An 18630-nucleotide genomic window follows, 5' to 3' on the forward strand; every position below is an offset into this window, starting at 1 on the left:
GCGTGGCCTGGTGGTGACCTTGCAGAAGGATGTGCGCAGTTCGGTTTCCCGGCAGTCGTCCGGTGGTGTGCCCGTGGACGCTGGTGCCCCTGTGGTGGTGCCTTCTGTCCGGCTCCCTCCTCTGAGGACGTCTGTTGGGGACTTGGGGAATGTGTTACCGGAGTCTGTGATGCTGTTGGGTCACTGGTCGCAGATTGCTGTGTTACCGATCTGCGAGGAGGCGCTGGACTTTCATTGGTGGGGCAGTTCCATTGGTGCGGGAGCGTGTGCCGGTCACTCGGATCAGGAGTGATACCATTTGGGTGCCCTGTTTGCGGGTGTTTGTTGCCAATGTCCCGGATGATATGGCGTCCCCGGTTGATGGTAGGGCCCTTGGCAGTGGTTACGATGGGAGGCGTACCATGTACGATTCCCTCGGGACGTGTTTCCGGGCAAGTATGTCAGATGATTTTCTACTTTTGTGCTTAATTTTGTGCTGTGTGCCCTTCTGGTTGTTTGTTTACCTTCTGGTAGTTTGTGCCCGTGACTCTCCCTTTGTTTGTGGCGAGGCGGGTGGTTTGGTGTGTGTTAATCTTCATGTATTTATTTTGTGTTGTTACCGTGCCCTGTGTGTTTTATTTTATGCTTACGTGTTGTGTTTGTGTTTTATTTAATTTTTTATTTTTTATTTTTATTTTTATTTTTTATTTTTATTTTTATTTTTATTTTTTGTTTGTTATTGGCTGGTTGTGTGGTGTGCTATCTTATTGTATTTTTTATTATATTTCATTTTGTTCATACTGTTGTGCTCTGTTGTCGGTCCTTCAGGCCAGCGCTTGTGTTTTGTTTCATACTGCTAAAATGTTTTAACTTGTTGTTATGTTCTTGTTTTGCTTGCATTGCATGCTTGTTTGTGATTGTTTTCTGTTTTGTTATCTATTTTGTATCCTTTTGTGTTTTTATCCTGCATTTCCTGTACCCTTTCCAGTTTTGGTAATTGTTGATTGATTGATGAAGATTAAGCCACCCAAGAGGTGGCACGGGCATGAATAGCCCGTAAGTGGTGGCCCTTTCGAGCCATTACCAGTATCAAAAGATGATACTGGAGATCTGTGGAGGCGCAACTGCACCCTGCGTGACGGGAGATGTCTCCCGGACCAAGTGGTGGCCAAAAGGTGTGGTAATTGTTGTTCTGTCGGTCCTTCTGGCCGGCGGTTTCTTGTTTTGTTCTGTTATGTTTCTAATTTTGTTTTATTGTAATTTAAATCGCATGTTTGCATGTAAAAATATAAATAAATAAAAAAAAATCAGCAAACCATTGCTTTTGAACAACTTAAATCCCTGCTCTGTTCTAATCCTATTCTCGCCTCGCCAGATATCATGAAGCCTTTCATCCTCCATGTCGACGCCAGTGGTACCGGTATCGGGAGCGTCCTGATGCAACAATGAGGCGAGGAGGTTCTACCTGTTAGCTACTACAGCTACAAGTTAAAACCTCACCAGAAGAACTACACCACTATCGAAAAGGAACTTCTCTCCATCGTCCTGAACTTACAGCACTCTGAATCGTACCTACAAAGTGTTCGGTCTACCACCATCAACTCGGACCACAATCCCCTACACTTCCTGCAGCAAGCTCAATTCAACAAACAACAACTTCTACGATGGGCTTTGTATCTGCAGAATTTCAACCTGTAGATCTTCTACATCAAGGGTTCTGACAACATCATAGTAGACGCCCTCTCCAGAGTCTATGAGGTAGAGGCAGCTACACCTACCACTCTATTATCTGAAGACGTAACTTCACCCATTAGAGCTGGCTTCGGGGGAGAGTTGTGACGATAATATCTTTCAAGAGAGATTGAGCCTGCTCTTCTCTACATAAAGTTACTTATATATACAACAATAAGATGCTACCTTCAAGATACGTCTACCAGTAGCACAAAACGTTTTGACCAGGAGGCAAACGTACCCAAAACTCCCCCCTACTACACACTCCCTCCATGCCGGCTCCGTCATCAACCAGCAAACTACCGTTCCCAGCCTGCCTGCTTCTGATTGGTGACCTGCCGACTGCATACCTGCACCTCTGCACCTCAGCGCCCTCTACTTAGTCGAGGCTTGTACCAGTCATTGAAGTTAGAATATCTTGTGCTCTCAAACTGTGAACAACTAACTGATATACGCTCTGTCTATCAGGTGGATGTTTCTCAGCTAGCACTTTATTCTCAGCACCTGTTTAATCACTTTTCTGTCATTATATTATAGAGTAACGTCATTCCTGTTCATAATTTATATGTTACAATTTTTGACCTGTTTGTGTGCACTGTACATAGCCAAGGGATTCTTTCGTTAATAATTTGTTTTCAATATTAATTAATGTTTCATTGTTCATACTATGTGTTTTGCGTGTCTTCCCTTAATTTACCACAGACAACAGTCAAGCAGTCTATCTTTTTTTTTTTTTGTAAATGTGACTAGGCATTGACACTAGCCATTAGGAGGACTGCCGAACATCTACACTCCTATACTTTCCCGTCACAATATATATATATATATATATATATATATATATATATATATATATATATATATATATATATATATACATCTTCAGAAGGAGTCTTAATATATTAATACATTAATGAAGATGTATTAATATTCGAAAGTACTTAAGGAAATTCCTGTTTCAATTTTCCTCCTTGGTCTGACACTGTCACATTTTTAATCGATATACATACATATCGATTTATATCTACAAATATCCACATTATATCTACAAATATCTACATTTATATATAATAAATAAAAAGTAAATATATAAATAAATTAATAAATAAGTAAAATAAATAAATAAATAAATAAATAAATATATATATATATATATATATATATATATATATATATATATATATATATATATATATATATATATATATATATATATACTTTATTTATTTATTTATTTATATATTTATTTTTTATTTATTATGTATAAATGTAGATATTTAATAAATGAGTATACATGTGTGTATTTTCCGCACATTTATACGCAGACATATAAACGTTCATACGTATGAAAGAAAATGTATTTTCGTTCATAAGTATACCGTTTATTCAATAAGTCCGTAGATTGAATTGTTGACCTCAAAGTTGGGAATAAAGTCAAAATGCATTACAGCTTTCGTCCCAAGAAACTCAGTTTTTTGGGGAACCAATAATTAAAATCCATACCAACCATCATCAAGTCTTTACGAACTCCTCCCTCTATGTTCTCATTATGAAACGATGTAGGGCATGTTGAAACGCTTTCCAAAGATTTGAAGAATTAGTCCTGGAGGGACCACACTGCTATTGTTTTATCTCGACGCCTCTTTCCTCTGAGGACATGTAATGGTCTCGCAAACGACATTTCAATTCCATAATTTAGAAGCGAGGATGATTATACGAATGCTCTTGCCTTCATTAAATCCAATTGTTGATGTGAGAATGCGAGAGAGAGAGAGAGAGAGAGAGAGAGAGAGAGAGAGAGAGAGAGAGAGAGAGAGAGAGAGAGAGAGAGAGAGAGAGAGAGAGAGGAGAGAGAGAGAGAGAGAGAGAGAGAGAGAGAGAGAGAGAGAGAGAGAGAGAGAGAGAGAGAGAGAGAGAGAGAGAGAGAGAGAGAGAGAGAGAGAGAGAGAGAGAGAGAGAGAGAGAGAGAGAGAACTATGAGAGTATTTCATCTTCCATGATAATATCTGACGTTTCTGGGATTCATGGCACACAGCCTGAATGGTGTATAGAACAGCATCACAGGGCTGGAGGAAAGTAGGTTCTGGAGGGGTTAAATAAATGCATTAGGTTGATGAGTTTACAATATCATGTCGTGGAGTTATAAGGTTGGCTTAAATAATGCGGCATTAAATAATAGATTTGAAAGTATAAGGTAGTCACAGGGGACGGTATTAGTGTGGCACTCCAGAGAGTGTTAGTTGATCAGTGAGGGGAATATCAGGGGGTTGATTTGAGGTCAAGTGTTAATCTTCTTCCAGAGAAATATCGACAGGACGTCCAGACAGAAGCAGGGATGAAGTAGTGAGAATCAGAGATGAAAGTAGTAAGAATCAGCCATGAAACATGTAAGAATTACTCAGGAAACAAGTGAAAGTTAGACATGAAACTATTGAGAATTAGGCATGAAACAAGTGAGAATTAGACATGAAACAAGTGAGAGTTAAGTATCAAACTAGTGAAAATTCCGCCATTAAACAAATGAGAATCAAGCAAGGAACAACAACCCACCATGAATGAAGTCACGTGGGATCAAGCAATAAACAAGAGTAAACAATTACCTTCCACCTCCCCCCGCACACACACACAGGTCAAATACCTCACATCCAACCACTCCTCTACCGTCATACTCACGTGTATTACGGAACATAACAAGCGTTTTCCTATACAATTTAACATAATTGCCTTCGGGACATTTGTTCCGTGGAAACGTTCATGACTTTGTTATTACCTAATAAATATTTAACAGCAAGATTTTTTTTTATATATTTAGATATACAAACGAATGATTTTGTTATTCCAATACTAAAGAAGCAAATTTAAGCGAAATAAGCGAAATAAAATTAAAATACAGTAATAACAATAAAAACTGTGAAAATAGTAACAATAATATTATGATCAATATAATAATATTAAAAAAAAATATAAGAAAATCCGTTGGAGCCTTGATGAGGGTTCGAACATAGGTTCGAACCCTCATCAAGGCTCCAACAGATTTTCTTATATTTTTTTAATATTATTATATTGATCATAATATTATTGTTACTATTTTCAGTTTTTTGGGGGAGGGTGTTCGCACGCACACACTCTAGCGACTAGACCACGACATGGTATAAGGATTGTGACCCAGAGTTCTACTGAACACACGAGGGCTAGCGGAGAGCCCTCGTGTGTTCAGTTGAGCTCCAGGTTACAATCCTTATATCATGTCGTGAAATAAACTATATAAATAAAAATGTAAATGTTCGGTTTGTTCAAAATCGATAATCTCTGAAAGTTGTTCCCCCGATTGCTATGAAATTTTGTGAAAACGTTGCATTCGCATACAAGCGTGTTTTTATATACTTACTGTATAGATGTCACGTCTGTGACAGGTAAAAATTCTTTTTTTTTTTAATGTTTTTCATTTGAGGGAAATCTCAGCAACATCTTTACCGATAAGATTTGAAATTGTGATACAAAGTAGCATTCGAATACGCCCGTGTTTGTATATGCCTACTTATACGTGCCACACATGTGACAGATAAAAACAGGCTTTTTTGAAAAACTGCAGTGTGGAGTTTTCAGTTGCATATATGCTTGGGGACCAGTCAAGCTTGTTCGTATTTGTGTTGCTCACATGTATATATGTCGTACCTAGTAGTCAGAACGAACTTCTCAGCCTACTATGCAAGGCTCGATTTGCCTAATAAGCCAAGTTTTCATGAATTAATGCTTTTTCGACTACCTAACCTACCTAACCTAACCTAACCTAACTTTTTTCGGCTACCTAACCTATAAAAATAGGTTCGGTAGGGATGGTTAGGTTCAGTCATATATCTCCATTAATTTTAACTCCAATAAAAAAAAATTGACCTCATACATAATGAAATGGGTAACTTTATCATTTCATAAGAAAAACATTTGAGAAAATATATTAATTCAGGAAAACTTGGCTTATTAAGCAAATCGGTCCTTGCATAGTAGGCTGAGAAGTGCGTTTTGGCTACTAGGTACGACACATATATATACTGTATATATATATATATATATATATATATATATATATGTCGTACCTAATAGCCAGAACGCACTTCTCAGCCTACTATTCAAGGCCCGATTTGCCTAATAAGCCAAGTTTTCATGAATTAAAGTTTTTTCGTCTACCTAACCTACCTAACCTAACCTAACCTAGCTTTTTTTGGCTACCTAACCTAACCTTACCTATAAATATAGGTTAGGTTAGGTTAGGTAGGGTTGGTTAGGTTCGATCATATATCTACGTTAATTTTAACTCGAATAAAAAAAAATTGACCTCATACATAGAGAAAAGGGTTGCTTTATCATTTCATAAGAAAAAAATTATAGTAAATATATTAATTCAGGAAAACTTGGCTTATTAGGCAAATCGGGCCTTGAATAGTAGGCTGAGAAGTGAGTTCTGGCTACTAGGTACGACATATATATATATATATATATATGTGTCGTACCTAGTAGCCAGAACGCACTTCTCAGCCTACTATGCAAGGCCCGATTTGCCTAATAAGCCAAGTTTTCCTGAATTAATATATTTTCTCTATTCTTTTTCTTATGAAATGATAAAGCTACCCATTTCCTTATGTATGAGGTCAATTTTTTTTTCATTGGAGTTAAAATTAACGTAGATATATGACCGAACCTAACCAACCCTACCTAACCTATCTTTATAGGTTAGGTTAGGTTAGGTAGCCGAATAAGTTAGGTTAGGTTAGGTATGTTAGGTAGTCGAGAAAGCATTAATTCATGAAAACTTGGCTTATTAGGCAAATTGGGCCTTGCATAGTAGGCTGAAAAGTGCGTTCTGGCTACTAGGTACGACATATATATATATATATATATATATATATATATATAAGCCTATACTTGCATAAACCACAAGTGAAGATAAACAATCTTTGGACAACACCCACCAGTGGGACTCGAACCCAGAAAGCACAACTACCTTCCAGTAGCTGGCATAACTAGTATGCTTTAACCCACTACGCCATCAGACCTTACAAAAGAAGTAGATAGTTCGAGATATATATATCTCAAACATCTCTACCTCCCGAAGGCACCAGATGAGTGAGGGGGTCAGTCTGCATTTTTCGTCAAGCCACTGTCAATGTGAGAGAACTCGTGTCCAGCTTATAAGCCTATACTTGCATAAACCACAAGTGAAGATAAACAATCTTTGGACAACACCCACCAGTGGGACTCGAACCCAGAAAGCTCAACTACCTTCCAGTAGCTGGCATAACTAGTATGCTTTAACCCACTACGCCATCAGACCTTACAAAAGAAGTAGATAGTTCGAGATATATATATCTCAAACATCTCTACCTCCCGAAGGCACCAGATGAGTGAGGGGTCAGTCTGCATTTTTCGTCAAGCCACTGTCAATGTGAGAGAACTCGTGTCCAGCTTATAAGCCTATACTTGCATAAACCACAAGTGAAGATAAACAATCTTTGGACAACACCCACCAGTGGGACTCGAACCCAGAAAGCACAACTACCTTCCAGTAGCTGGCATAACTAGTATGCTTTAACCCACTACGCCATCAGACCTTACAAAAGAAGTAGATAGTTCGAGATATATATATCTCAAACATCTCTACCTCCCGAAGGCACCAGATGAGTGAGGGGGTCAGTCTGCATTTTTCGTCAAGCCACTGTCAATGTGAGAGAACTCGTGTCCAGCTTATAAGCCTATACTTGCATAAACCACAAGTGAAGATAAACAATCTTTGGACAACACCCACCAGTGGGACTCGAACCCAGAAAGCTCAACTACCTTCCAGTAGCTGGCATAACTAGTATGCTTTAACCCACTACGCCATCAGACCTTACAAAAGAAGTAGATAGTTCGAGATATATATATCTCAAACATCTCTACCTCCCGAAGGCACCAGATGAGTGAGGGGTCAGTCTGCATTTTTCGTCAAGCCACTGTCAATGTGAGAGAACTCGTGTCCAGCTTATAAGCCTATACTTGCATAAACCACAAGTGAAGATAAACAATCTTTGGACAACACCCACCAGTGGGACTCGAACCCAGAAAGCACAACTACCTTCCAGTAGCTGGCATAACTAGTATGCTTTAACCCACTACGCCATCAGACCTTACAAAAGAAGTAGATAGTTCGAGATATATATATCTCAAACATCTCTACCTCCCGAAGGCACCAGATGAGTGAGGGGTCAGTCTGCATTTTTCGTCAAGCCACTGTCAATGTGAGAGAACTCGTGTCCAGCTTATAAGCCTATACTTGCATAAACCACAAGTGAAGATAAACAATCTTTGGACAACACCCACCAGTGGGACTCGAACCCAGAAAGCACAACTACCTTCCAGTAGCTGGCATAACTAGTATGCTTTAACCCACTACGCCATCAGACCTTACAAAAGAAGTAGATAGTTCGAGATATATATATCTCAAACATCTCTACCTCCCGAAGGCACCTGATGAGTGAGGGGTCAGTCTGCATTTTTCGTCAAGTCACTGTCAATGTGAGAGAACTCGTGTCCAGCTTATAAGCCTATACTTGCATAAACCACAAGTGAAGATAAACAATCTTTGGACAACACCCACCAGTGGGACTCGAACCCAGAAAGCACAACAACCTTCCAGTAGCTGGCATAACTAGTATGCTTTAACCCACTACGCCATCAGACCTTACAAAAGAAGTAGATAGTTCGAGATATATATATCTCAAACATCTCTACCTCCCGAAGGCACCAGATGAGTGAGGGGTCAGTCTGCATTTTTCGTCAAGCCACTGTCAATGTGAGAGAACTCGTGTCCAGCTTATAAGCCTATACTTGCATAAACCACAAGTGAAGATAAACAATCTTTGGACAACACCCACCAGTGGGACTCGAACCCAGAAAGCACAACTACCTTCCAGTAGCTGGCATAACTAGTATGCTTCAACCCACTACGCCATCAGACCTTACAAAAGAAGTAGATAGTTCGAGATATATATATCTCAAACATCTCTACCTCCCGAAGGCACCAGATGAGTGAGGGGTCAGTCTGCATTTTTCGTCAAGCCACTGTCAATGTGAGAGAACTCGTGTCCAGCTTATAAGCCTATACTTGCATAAACCACAAGTGAAGATAAACAATCTTTGGACAACACCCACCAGTGGGACTCGAACCCAGAAAGCACAACTACCTTCCAGTAGCTGGCATAACTAGTATGCTTTAACCCACTACGCCATCAGACCTTACAAAAGAAGTAGATAGTTCGAGATATATATATCTCAAACATCTCTACCTCCCGAAGGCACCAGATGAGTGAGGGGTCAGTCTGCATTTTTCGTCAAGCCACTGTCAATGTGAGAGAACTCGTGTCCAGCTTATAAGCCTATACTTGCATAAACCACAAGTGAAGATAAACAATCTTTGGACAACACCCACCAGTGGGACTCGAACCCAGAAAGCACAACTACCTTCCAGTAGCTGGCATAACTAGTATGCTTTAACCCACTACGCCATCAGACCTTACAAAAGAAGTAGATAGTTCGAGATATATATATCTCAAACATCTCTACCTCCCGAAGGCACCAGATGAGTGAGGGGTCAGTCTGCATTTTTCGTCAAGCCACTGTCAATGTGAGAGAACTCGTGTCCAGCTTATAAGCCTATACTTGCATAAACCACAAGTGAAGATAAACAATCTTTGGACAACACCCACCAGTGGGACTCGAACCCAGAAAGCACAACTACCTTCCAGTAGCTGGCATAACTAGTATGCTTTAACCCACTACGCCATCAGACCTTACAAAAGAAGTAGATAGTTCGAGATATATATATCTCAAACATCTCTACCTCCCGAAGGCACCAGATGAGTGAGGGGTCAGTCTGCATTTTTCGTCAAGCCACTGTCAATGTGAGAGAACTCGTGTCGAGCTTATAAGCCTATACTTGCATAAACCACAAGTGAAGATAAACAATCTTTGGACTTGTGGTTTATGCAAGTATAGGCTTATAAGCTGGACACGAGTTCTCTCACATTGACAGTGGCTTGACGAAAAATGCAGACTGACCCCTCACTCATCTGGTGCCTTCGGGAGGTAGAGATGTTTGAGATATATATATCTCGAACTATCTACTTCTTTTGTAAGGTCTGATGGCGTAGTGGGTTAAAGCATACTAGTTATGCCAGCTACTGGAAGGTAGTTGTGCTTTCTGGGTTCGAGTCCCACTGGTGGGTGTTGTCCAAAGATTGTTTATCTTCACTTGTGGTTTATGCAAGTATAGGCTTATAAGCTGGACACGAGTTCTCTCACATTGACAGTGGCTTGACGAAAAATGCAGACTGACCCCTCACTCATCTGGTGCCTTCGGGAGGTAGAGATGTTTGAGATATATATATCTCGAACTATCTACTTCTTTTGTAAGGTCTGATGGCGTAGTGGGTTAAAGCATACTAGTTATGCCAGCTACTGGAAGGTAGTTGTGCTTTCTGGGTTCGAGTCCCACTGGTGGGTGTTGTCCAAAGATTGTTTATCTTCACTTGTGGTTTATGCAAGTATAGGCTTATAAGCTGGACACGAGTTCTCTCACATTGACAGTGGCTTGACGAAAAATGCAGACTGACCCCTCACTCATCTGGTGCCTTCGGGAGGTAGAGATGTTTGAGATATATATATCTCGAACTATCTACTTCTTTTGTAAGGTCTGATGGCGTAGTGGGTTAAAGCATACTAGTTATGCCAGCTACTGGAAGGTAGTTGTGCTTTCTGGGTTCGAGTCCCACTGGTGGGTGTTGTCCAAAGATTGTTTATCTTCACTTGTGGTTTATGCAAGTATAGGCTTATAAGCTGGACACGAGTTCTCTCACATTGACAGTGGCTTGACGAAAAATGCAGACTGACCCCTCACTCATCTGGTGCCTTCGGGAGGTAGAGATGTTTGAGATATATATATCTCGAACTATCTACTTCTTTTGTAAGGTCTGATGGCGTAGTGGGTTAAAGCATACTAGTTATGCCAGCTACTGGAAGGTAGTTGTGCTTTCTGGGTTCGAGTCCCACTGGTGGGTGTTGTCCAAAGATTGTTTATCTTCACTTGTGGTTTATGCAAGTATAGGCTTATAAGCTGGACACGAGTTCTCTCACATTGACAGTGGCTTGACGAAAAATGCAGACTGACCCCTCACTCATCTGGTGCCTTCGGGAGGTAGAGATGTTTGAGATATATATATCTCGAACTATCTACTTCTTTTGTAAGGTCTGATGGCGTAGTGGGTTAAAGCATACTAGTTATGCCAGCTACTGGAAGGTAGTTGTGCTTTCTGGGTTCGAGTCCCACTGGTGGGTGTTGTCCAAAGATTGTTTATCTTCACTTGTGGTTTATGCAAGTATAGGCTTATAAGCTGGACACGAGTTCTCTCACATTGACAGTGGCTTGACGAAAAATGCAGACTGACCCCTCACTCATCTGGTGCCTTCGGGAGGTAGAGATGTTTGAGATATATATATCTCGAACTATCTACTTCTTTTGTAAGGTCTGATGGCGTAGTGGGTTAAAGCATACTAGTTATGCCAGCTACTGGAAGGTAGTTGTGCTTTCTGGGTTCGAGTCCCACTGGTGGGTGTTGTCCAAAGATTATATATATAGATATATATATATATATATATATATATATATATATATATATATATATATATATATATATATATATATATACAAGGGAGAATAGAAGAGGATATATATACAAGGGAGGATAGAAGAGAGAATATAGGAAGAGAGAGAGAGAGATTGATATAAAGTAGAGAAGGTGGTGGAGGGTGTGGAAGAAGAAGGGTGTGGATGTTAAGCTTCCCTCGACTCTTTCTTTAAACTCACAATGGAGCGATTGTGTCAACACTCCCCGTCATCCTCACTCCCACCGTAACACTCTCCCACCAAAACTATTTACCTTGTCTCCATCTATCTCTCCTAGTTCCCTACTGCCAGCTCCTCCTCCTCCTCGTCTCTTCACCCTACCTGACCCACCGTTGACTATTGCTCGATAATGGCGGGTCGAGGACCTCTCTTCCATCGCTGTGGCCTCCTGCATAGCTAAGGTTTTCTCAGGAGCTGGAATTCTTATTTGCTCTGTGCGACTTGATTTTTCCGACAACTGGAATGCGACCTTCCTGTCCGTATCAAAGAGATAGCTCTCCCAACTACCGTTTTTCTTTCAGATATCCTTTAACAAGTTTTTATAATGTAGATATTTCAACGAAGTGGAATGCCAAGCTAATTGACATCCTCTGAAATTCCATCTCATGCTTATACGGTAGAGAACTCTCTTGGAATTGAAAGCTCCGATCTGATATGCAAGGGGAAAAGTCTTCCAAGAACTGTCACCTCAATTTTCAAGAGTATTGCTGGAGGCTAATCTTGGATTTCCTTTTTGTGCTCTCTCAAACATTCTCCTCCAAGTATCCAGATCTCGTCTCCCACTGCTGAAGTCTTTATATTGCTCGTACAGTGTGATTTTTCGATACTGAATGTAATCACAACTTTCTTGAAAGGTCATAATAATATTTTCATATGTATCTTCCATCTCTATGCAATTGGTAAGAGATAGTTTTTGTTTTGTTTTTATTGTGCTCGCCGTACTCATCCTGTGAGCGGTAGCGCAAAAAGCATTACACAGGGCACAAAAGGTATTAATCAGACTTCAACTTAGATTATTACATAAATAATTTCATCTATTCTTCACACCTTATAATTCAATGTTAGCTCGTTACAGATAGTTGAGTTCGAAAAACCGAAGCTGAACAGACAGCTACAAGCCGGAATCAGGCAACAATCACCTCACCCTACCCTTCCCCGCTCCCTACGATTAAGGGCGCTAGGTGAATCGTAGAGTGATGTGTGCCCAAGAGTACTGTAGAGTGATGTGTACCCTAGAGTACCCTAGAGTGATGTGTACCCTAGAGTACCATAGAGTGATGTGTACCCAGGAGTATCGTAGAGTGATGTGTACCCTAGAGTACCCTAGAGTGCTGTGTACCCTAGAGTACCATAGAGTGATGTGTACCCAGGAGTATCGTAGAGTGATGTGGACCCTAGAGTATCGTAGAGTGATGTGTACCCAAGAGTACCGTATAGTGATGTGTACCCAAGAGTACCGTAGAGTGATGTGTACCCAAGAGTACCGTTGAGTGTACCGTTACGTTGTACGTTGAGAGTACCGTTACCTAACGCCCCGTAACTCTGATGCTCTTATTGGTCGCCCGAATGGTATCACAGTGAACCCCTGGAAGAATGGCAAGCAGTTAGTATGGGACTACACGTGCGTATCAACCATGGCTCGCCTACATGGATCACCTACATTGATCTTAGTGTTGCACAACCAGGTGGCGCTGCCACCCACAGGGAAGCAGCCAAATCCCGAAAGTACAGAGAACTGGATCACCACTACAATTTTGTCCCCATTGCTTCTGAGACACTCGGCGCCTGGGGTAAAAGTGCTATCAGTTTTTTGAAGGAACTGGGTTCTAGGCTCATTGAAACAACAAGGGACCCTATAACTGCCAGCTTTCTTTTCAAGCGCCTCAGCTTGGCGATACAGAGGGAAAATGTGCACTGCATCCAGGGTTCTTGCCTGCCATCTGAGAAGCTGGAGGAACTCGACAACCTATGATAACCATCTTTGTACCCTATATGTAACATCTTTTTTGTAACAAAGTTCAAATAAAACATATATATATGTGTACATACAAAAGAATGGGGGTGGTAGGAGAAGATAATATTAGTGTTCAGTGAGAAACCACAAGGTCTCCTCTGAATACTTTTTATTTTCTTCTCCGAGGCTATGGGTCCCCACATTGGCACCAGAGGTGGTACCCTCACAACCTTTATATATATATATATATATATATATATATATATATATATATATATATATATATATATATATATATATATATATATATATATATATATATATGTTGTACCTAGTAGCCAGAACGTCGTACTCGGCCTACTATGCAATGCCCGATTTGCCTAATAAGCCAAGTTTTCATGAATTAATATATTTTCTCTAATTTTTTTCTTATGAAATGATAAAGCTACCATTTCATTATGTATGAGGTAAAAAAGTTTTATTGAAGTTAAAATTAACGTATATATATGACCGAACCTAACCAACCCTACCTAACCTAACCTAACCTATCTCTATAGGTTAGGTTAGGTTAGGTAGCCGAAAAAGCTAGGTTAGGTTAGGTTAGGTAGGTTAGGTAGTCGAAAAACAAATAATTCATGAAAACTTGGCTTATTAGGCAAATCGGGATTTGCATAGTCGGCTGAGAAGTGCGGTCTGGCTACTAGGTACGACATATATATATATATATATATATATATATATATATATATATATATATATATATATATATATATATATATATATATATATATATATATATATATATATATATGTATATATATATATATATATATATATATATATATATATATATATATATATATATATGTATATATATATATATATATATATATATATATATATATATATATATATATATATATATATATATATATATATATATATATATATATATATATATATATACATATGTATGTGATCACAACATCCCCCCCCCCCAACAAAATTTAGTTTTCCTTGCAAGTTTAGGTTTAATAAATCAAATCGTCTCCAATTTATAAACAAATATATAATGCAATACACATCAGGGTTTCGATATTTTCCTAATGAGCAAAATATCAACTTACCAGCCGAGAGAAGGTTGAATCTCTTTCATAAGAAAAGGCAAAAAAACAGGGGAGGAGCTGGCTTACCTGGGGTGTCCCTGGAGGAGGGGCTGTCCTCACCTCTGCTGTGTACAGGCACCATCTCCTTGTTCAGCTTGACCTGTTTCAGAGAAGCAGAGAGTCACAGACGATCAAGGCCTCGTAACAGAGTAGTGTAACGCCATGTGAAGGAGCTTGGCAAAGGGAAGGAATTAACAACTCAAAATTAGGCTTCACCTAATTATTATCGTTTGTTCTGTTAGGGTTTGTTTAGTTGCAGCTGTGCATATTGCAACGGAGCTTCTTCTCACAGTAACTGTGTTTATCACGCTGGTGCTTCTCACAGTAACTGTGTATATCACGCTGGAGCTTCTCACAGTAACAGTGTATATCACACTGGTGCTTCTCACAGTTATTGTGTATCACACTGGAGCTTCTCACAGTAACTGTGTATATCACACTGGTGCTTCTCACAGTAACAGTGTATATCACGCTGGAGCTTCTCACAGTAACTGTGTATATCACGCTGGAGCTTCTCACAGTAACAGTGTATATCACGCTAGAGCTTCTCACAGTAACTGTGTATATCACACTGGTGCTTCTCACAGTAACTGTGTATATCACACTGGTGCTTCTCACAGTTATTGTGTATATCACGCTGGAGCTTCTCACAGTAACTGTGTTTATCACGCTGGTGCTTCTCACAGTAACTGTGTATATCACGCTGGAGCTTCTCACAGTAACAGTGTATATCACGCTGGAGCTTCTCACAGTAACTGTGTATATCATGCTGGAGCTTCTCACAGTAACAGTGTATATCACGCTGGAGCTTCTCACAGTAACTGTGTATATCACGCTGGAGCTTCTCACAGTAACAGTGTATATCACGCTGGAGCTTCTCACAGTAACTGTGTATATCACGCTGGAGCTTCTCACAGTAACTGTGTATATCACGCTGGAGCTTCTCACAGTAACAGTGTATATCACGCTGGAGCTTCTCACAGTAACTGTGTATATCACACTGGTGCTTCTCACAGTAACTGTGTATCACGCTGGTGCTTCTCACAGTAACTGTGTATATCTCACTGGTGCTTCTCACAGTAACTGTGTATATCTCACTGGTGCTTCTCACAGTAACTGTGTATATCACGCTGGTGCTTCTCACAGTAACTGTGTATATCTCACTGGTGCTTCTCACAGTAACTGTGTATATCACACTGGTGCTTCTCACAGTAACTGTGTATATCACGCTGGTGCTCCTCACAGTAACTGTGTATATCACGCTTGTGCTTCTCACAGTAACTGTGTATATCACGCTGGTGCTTCTCACAGTAACTGTGTATATCACACTGGTGCTTCTCACAGTAACTGTGTATATCTCACTGGTGCTTCTCACAGTAACTGTGTATATCACGCTGGTGCTTCTCACAGTAACTGTGTATATCACGCTTGTGCTTCTCACAGTAACTGTGTATCTCACTGGTGCTTCTCACAGTAACTGTGTATATCTCACTGGTGTTTCTCACAGTAACTGTGTATATCACACTGGTGCTTCTCACAGTAACTGTGTATATCACGCTGGAGCTTCTCACAGTAACTGTGTATCACATTGGTGCTTCTCACAGTAACTGTGTATATCTCACTGGTGCTTCTCACAGTAACTGTGTATATCTACCTGGAGCTTCTCACAGTAACTGTGTATATCACACTGGTGCTTTTCACAGTAACTGTGTATATCACGCTCGTGCTTCTCACAGTAACTGTGTATATCACGCTTGTGCTTCTCACAGTAACTGTGTATATCTCACTGGTGCTTCTCACAGTAACTGTGTATATCACACTGGTGCTTCTCACAGTAACTGTGTATATCACGCTGGAGCTTCTCACAGTAACTGTGTATATCACGCTGGTGCTTCTCACAGTAACTGTGTATATCACGCTGGAGCTTCTCACAGTAACTGTGTATATCTCACTGGAACTTCTCACAGTAACTGTGTATGTCACGCTGGTGCTTTTCACAGTAACTGTGAATATCACGCTGGAGCTTCTCACAGTTACTGTGTATATATATGTTATCAAAAGAATGAATGTTAATTGATAATATTGTCCCGTTCCTTTACACTGTTGTGGAATACAACTGTATTCTGTTATTATATTATTTCAAATTTTTTGGCATTCAAAATCTGTCTTTGTATGTCGTTTATCACTTGCTGATTATTTTGTCTTTAAACGAAACCTTTTCTTTATAATGATCCTTAAATATGGTAGTTCAAAAGTAGTTTGGAGCACATTAAGGCACATAGTTGTTAAAAGAAGCTCGGCATTTGTCTTCACACTTAAATTAACCCTACCACACACCTGGATCTCTTACACATACCTGAACCACTACCACACTCACACACCAGATCCTCCTGACACCTTCACAACTAATATATCTACCACTACACATGCCTCAGCACTCCTCAAGCACACACCACCAACACACATCAGCACCACCACACACCTGCTTTACTACACCTCTACTTAACCACACACACACACCTGCTCCATCTCCTGCTCCAGGCGTCGCAGTCCGCCCCGTCTCTTCAGGAGGAGCATCACCAGGAGCGCCATCACCAGGATGGTGGCCAAGGAGACCACCAAAACTATGATCATGGGTGGCACCAGCTCCAACAACCTGGTGTTCCCACCGGGGCCCTCATCCTCCTCCGTGTCCACGCCCCCCACGCCCACACCGGCCCCAGGGCCGCCCACGACGCCACCCCCAGGAGAGACCCCGCCACCACCGCCACTGATGGGACGAACGCCGTTCCCAGTAGGCATACCTGGAACAACCAAAACAATATATATATGTTGAAATTTATAGATATATTCTCAAAAGATATATATAATAATAATAATAACAATAATAATAATAATAATAATAATAATAATAATAATAATAATAATAATAATAATAACAACAATAATAATAATAACAATAATAATAATAATAATAATAACAATAATAATAATAATAAAACTTCAATAAATATGGATGTGTTCAAGTGAATGTATTATGTTTTGTGAGTGTTATATGAGTGATCTGATTGTTGGTGTGGGAACCATGCAGGCTATTGTGCTCCAGTTACCCATCCTGGGACCGCGTACCCATCCTGTGAGGGCTTACCCATCCTGGGAGTGTATATACATCTTGTGAGTGCTTACCCATCCTGGGACCGCTTACCCATCCTGTGAGGGCTTACCCATCCTGTGAGGGCTTACCCATCCTGGGAGTGTATACACATCTTGTGAGTGCTTACCCATCCTGGGACCGCTTACCCATCCTGTGACAGCCTACCCATCCTGTGATCACCTACCCATCCTGTGACCGCCAACTCTCTTTGTGACAGCCTACCCATCTTGTGACCGCCTACCCATCCTGTGACCACCTTACCATCCTGAGACCGCCTACCCATCCTGTGACCACCTACCCATCCTGTGACCACCAACTCTCTTTGTGACAGCCTACCCATCTTGTGACCGCCTACCCATCCTGAGACCACCTAACCATCCTGAGACCGCCTACCCATCCTGTGACCACCTACCCATCCTGTGACCACCTACCCATCCTGTGACCACCTACCCATTCTGTGACCGTCTACCCATCTTGTGACATTTTTGGATGTCCTTTTGACATCCAAAAATGACATCCTGTCATTTTTCTCCTTTAATCAGCATGTGGGAACACTGCTCAAGAATTTCAGATGTTTTATCAATTGCAATAATAGAATTGACATTTCATGCGACGTGAGTTTAGAATGATCTCTAATTAGCAAAATTATGGCACAATCTACAATTTAATGTTCTAGCGTGTGTCCTCCTCTAAGTTCACACACTTTACACTTTATGTCGGCGAGGTAACCTTGGGTGCCAGTCTGCCAGAAATACTTGTAGCGAAGTCGTTGTCGAGCTGCGACAAGGTCAGTCAGTCTACTGATGCTGTTACTTGCTATGTACAAGTGTCGGGTTTGACACATTGCTATAGTCAAGGACGTGCTAGTTCCTTTATGCACTTCTCTACTTTCTTTAAATATCTTCAGAGTTCTCGTCTAATAGCTAACGAC

The 18630-nt window shown here is 40.5% G+C and overlaps 1 protein-coding gene across 1 annotated transcript; it reads left to right on the forward strand.

Annotated features, from left to right (window-relative positions):
• The first annotated feature begins 344 nt into the window (after positions 1-344).
• LOC138360335 (uncharacterized) lies at positions 345-16622 on the forward strand. Its single transcript, XM_069320254.1, has 4 exons — positions 345-435; positions 15001-15591; positions 15725-16018; positions 16150-16622. Exons 1-4 carry the CDS (start codon positions 345-347, stop codon positions 16620-16622), a joined length of 1449 nt encoding a protein of 482 aa, XP_069176355.1.
• The last annotated feature ends 2008 nt before the right edge of the window (positions 16623-18630 follow it).

This window comes from Procambarus clarkii, chromosome 8 (assembly GCF_040958095.1).
Source record: "Procambarus clarkii isolate CNS0578487 chromosome 8, FALCON_Pclarkii_2.0, whole genome shotgun sequence".
Taxonomy (NCBI): domain Eukaryota; kingdom Metazoa; phylum Arthropoda; class Malacostraca; order Decapoda; family Cambaridae; genus Procambarus; species Procambarus clarkii.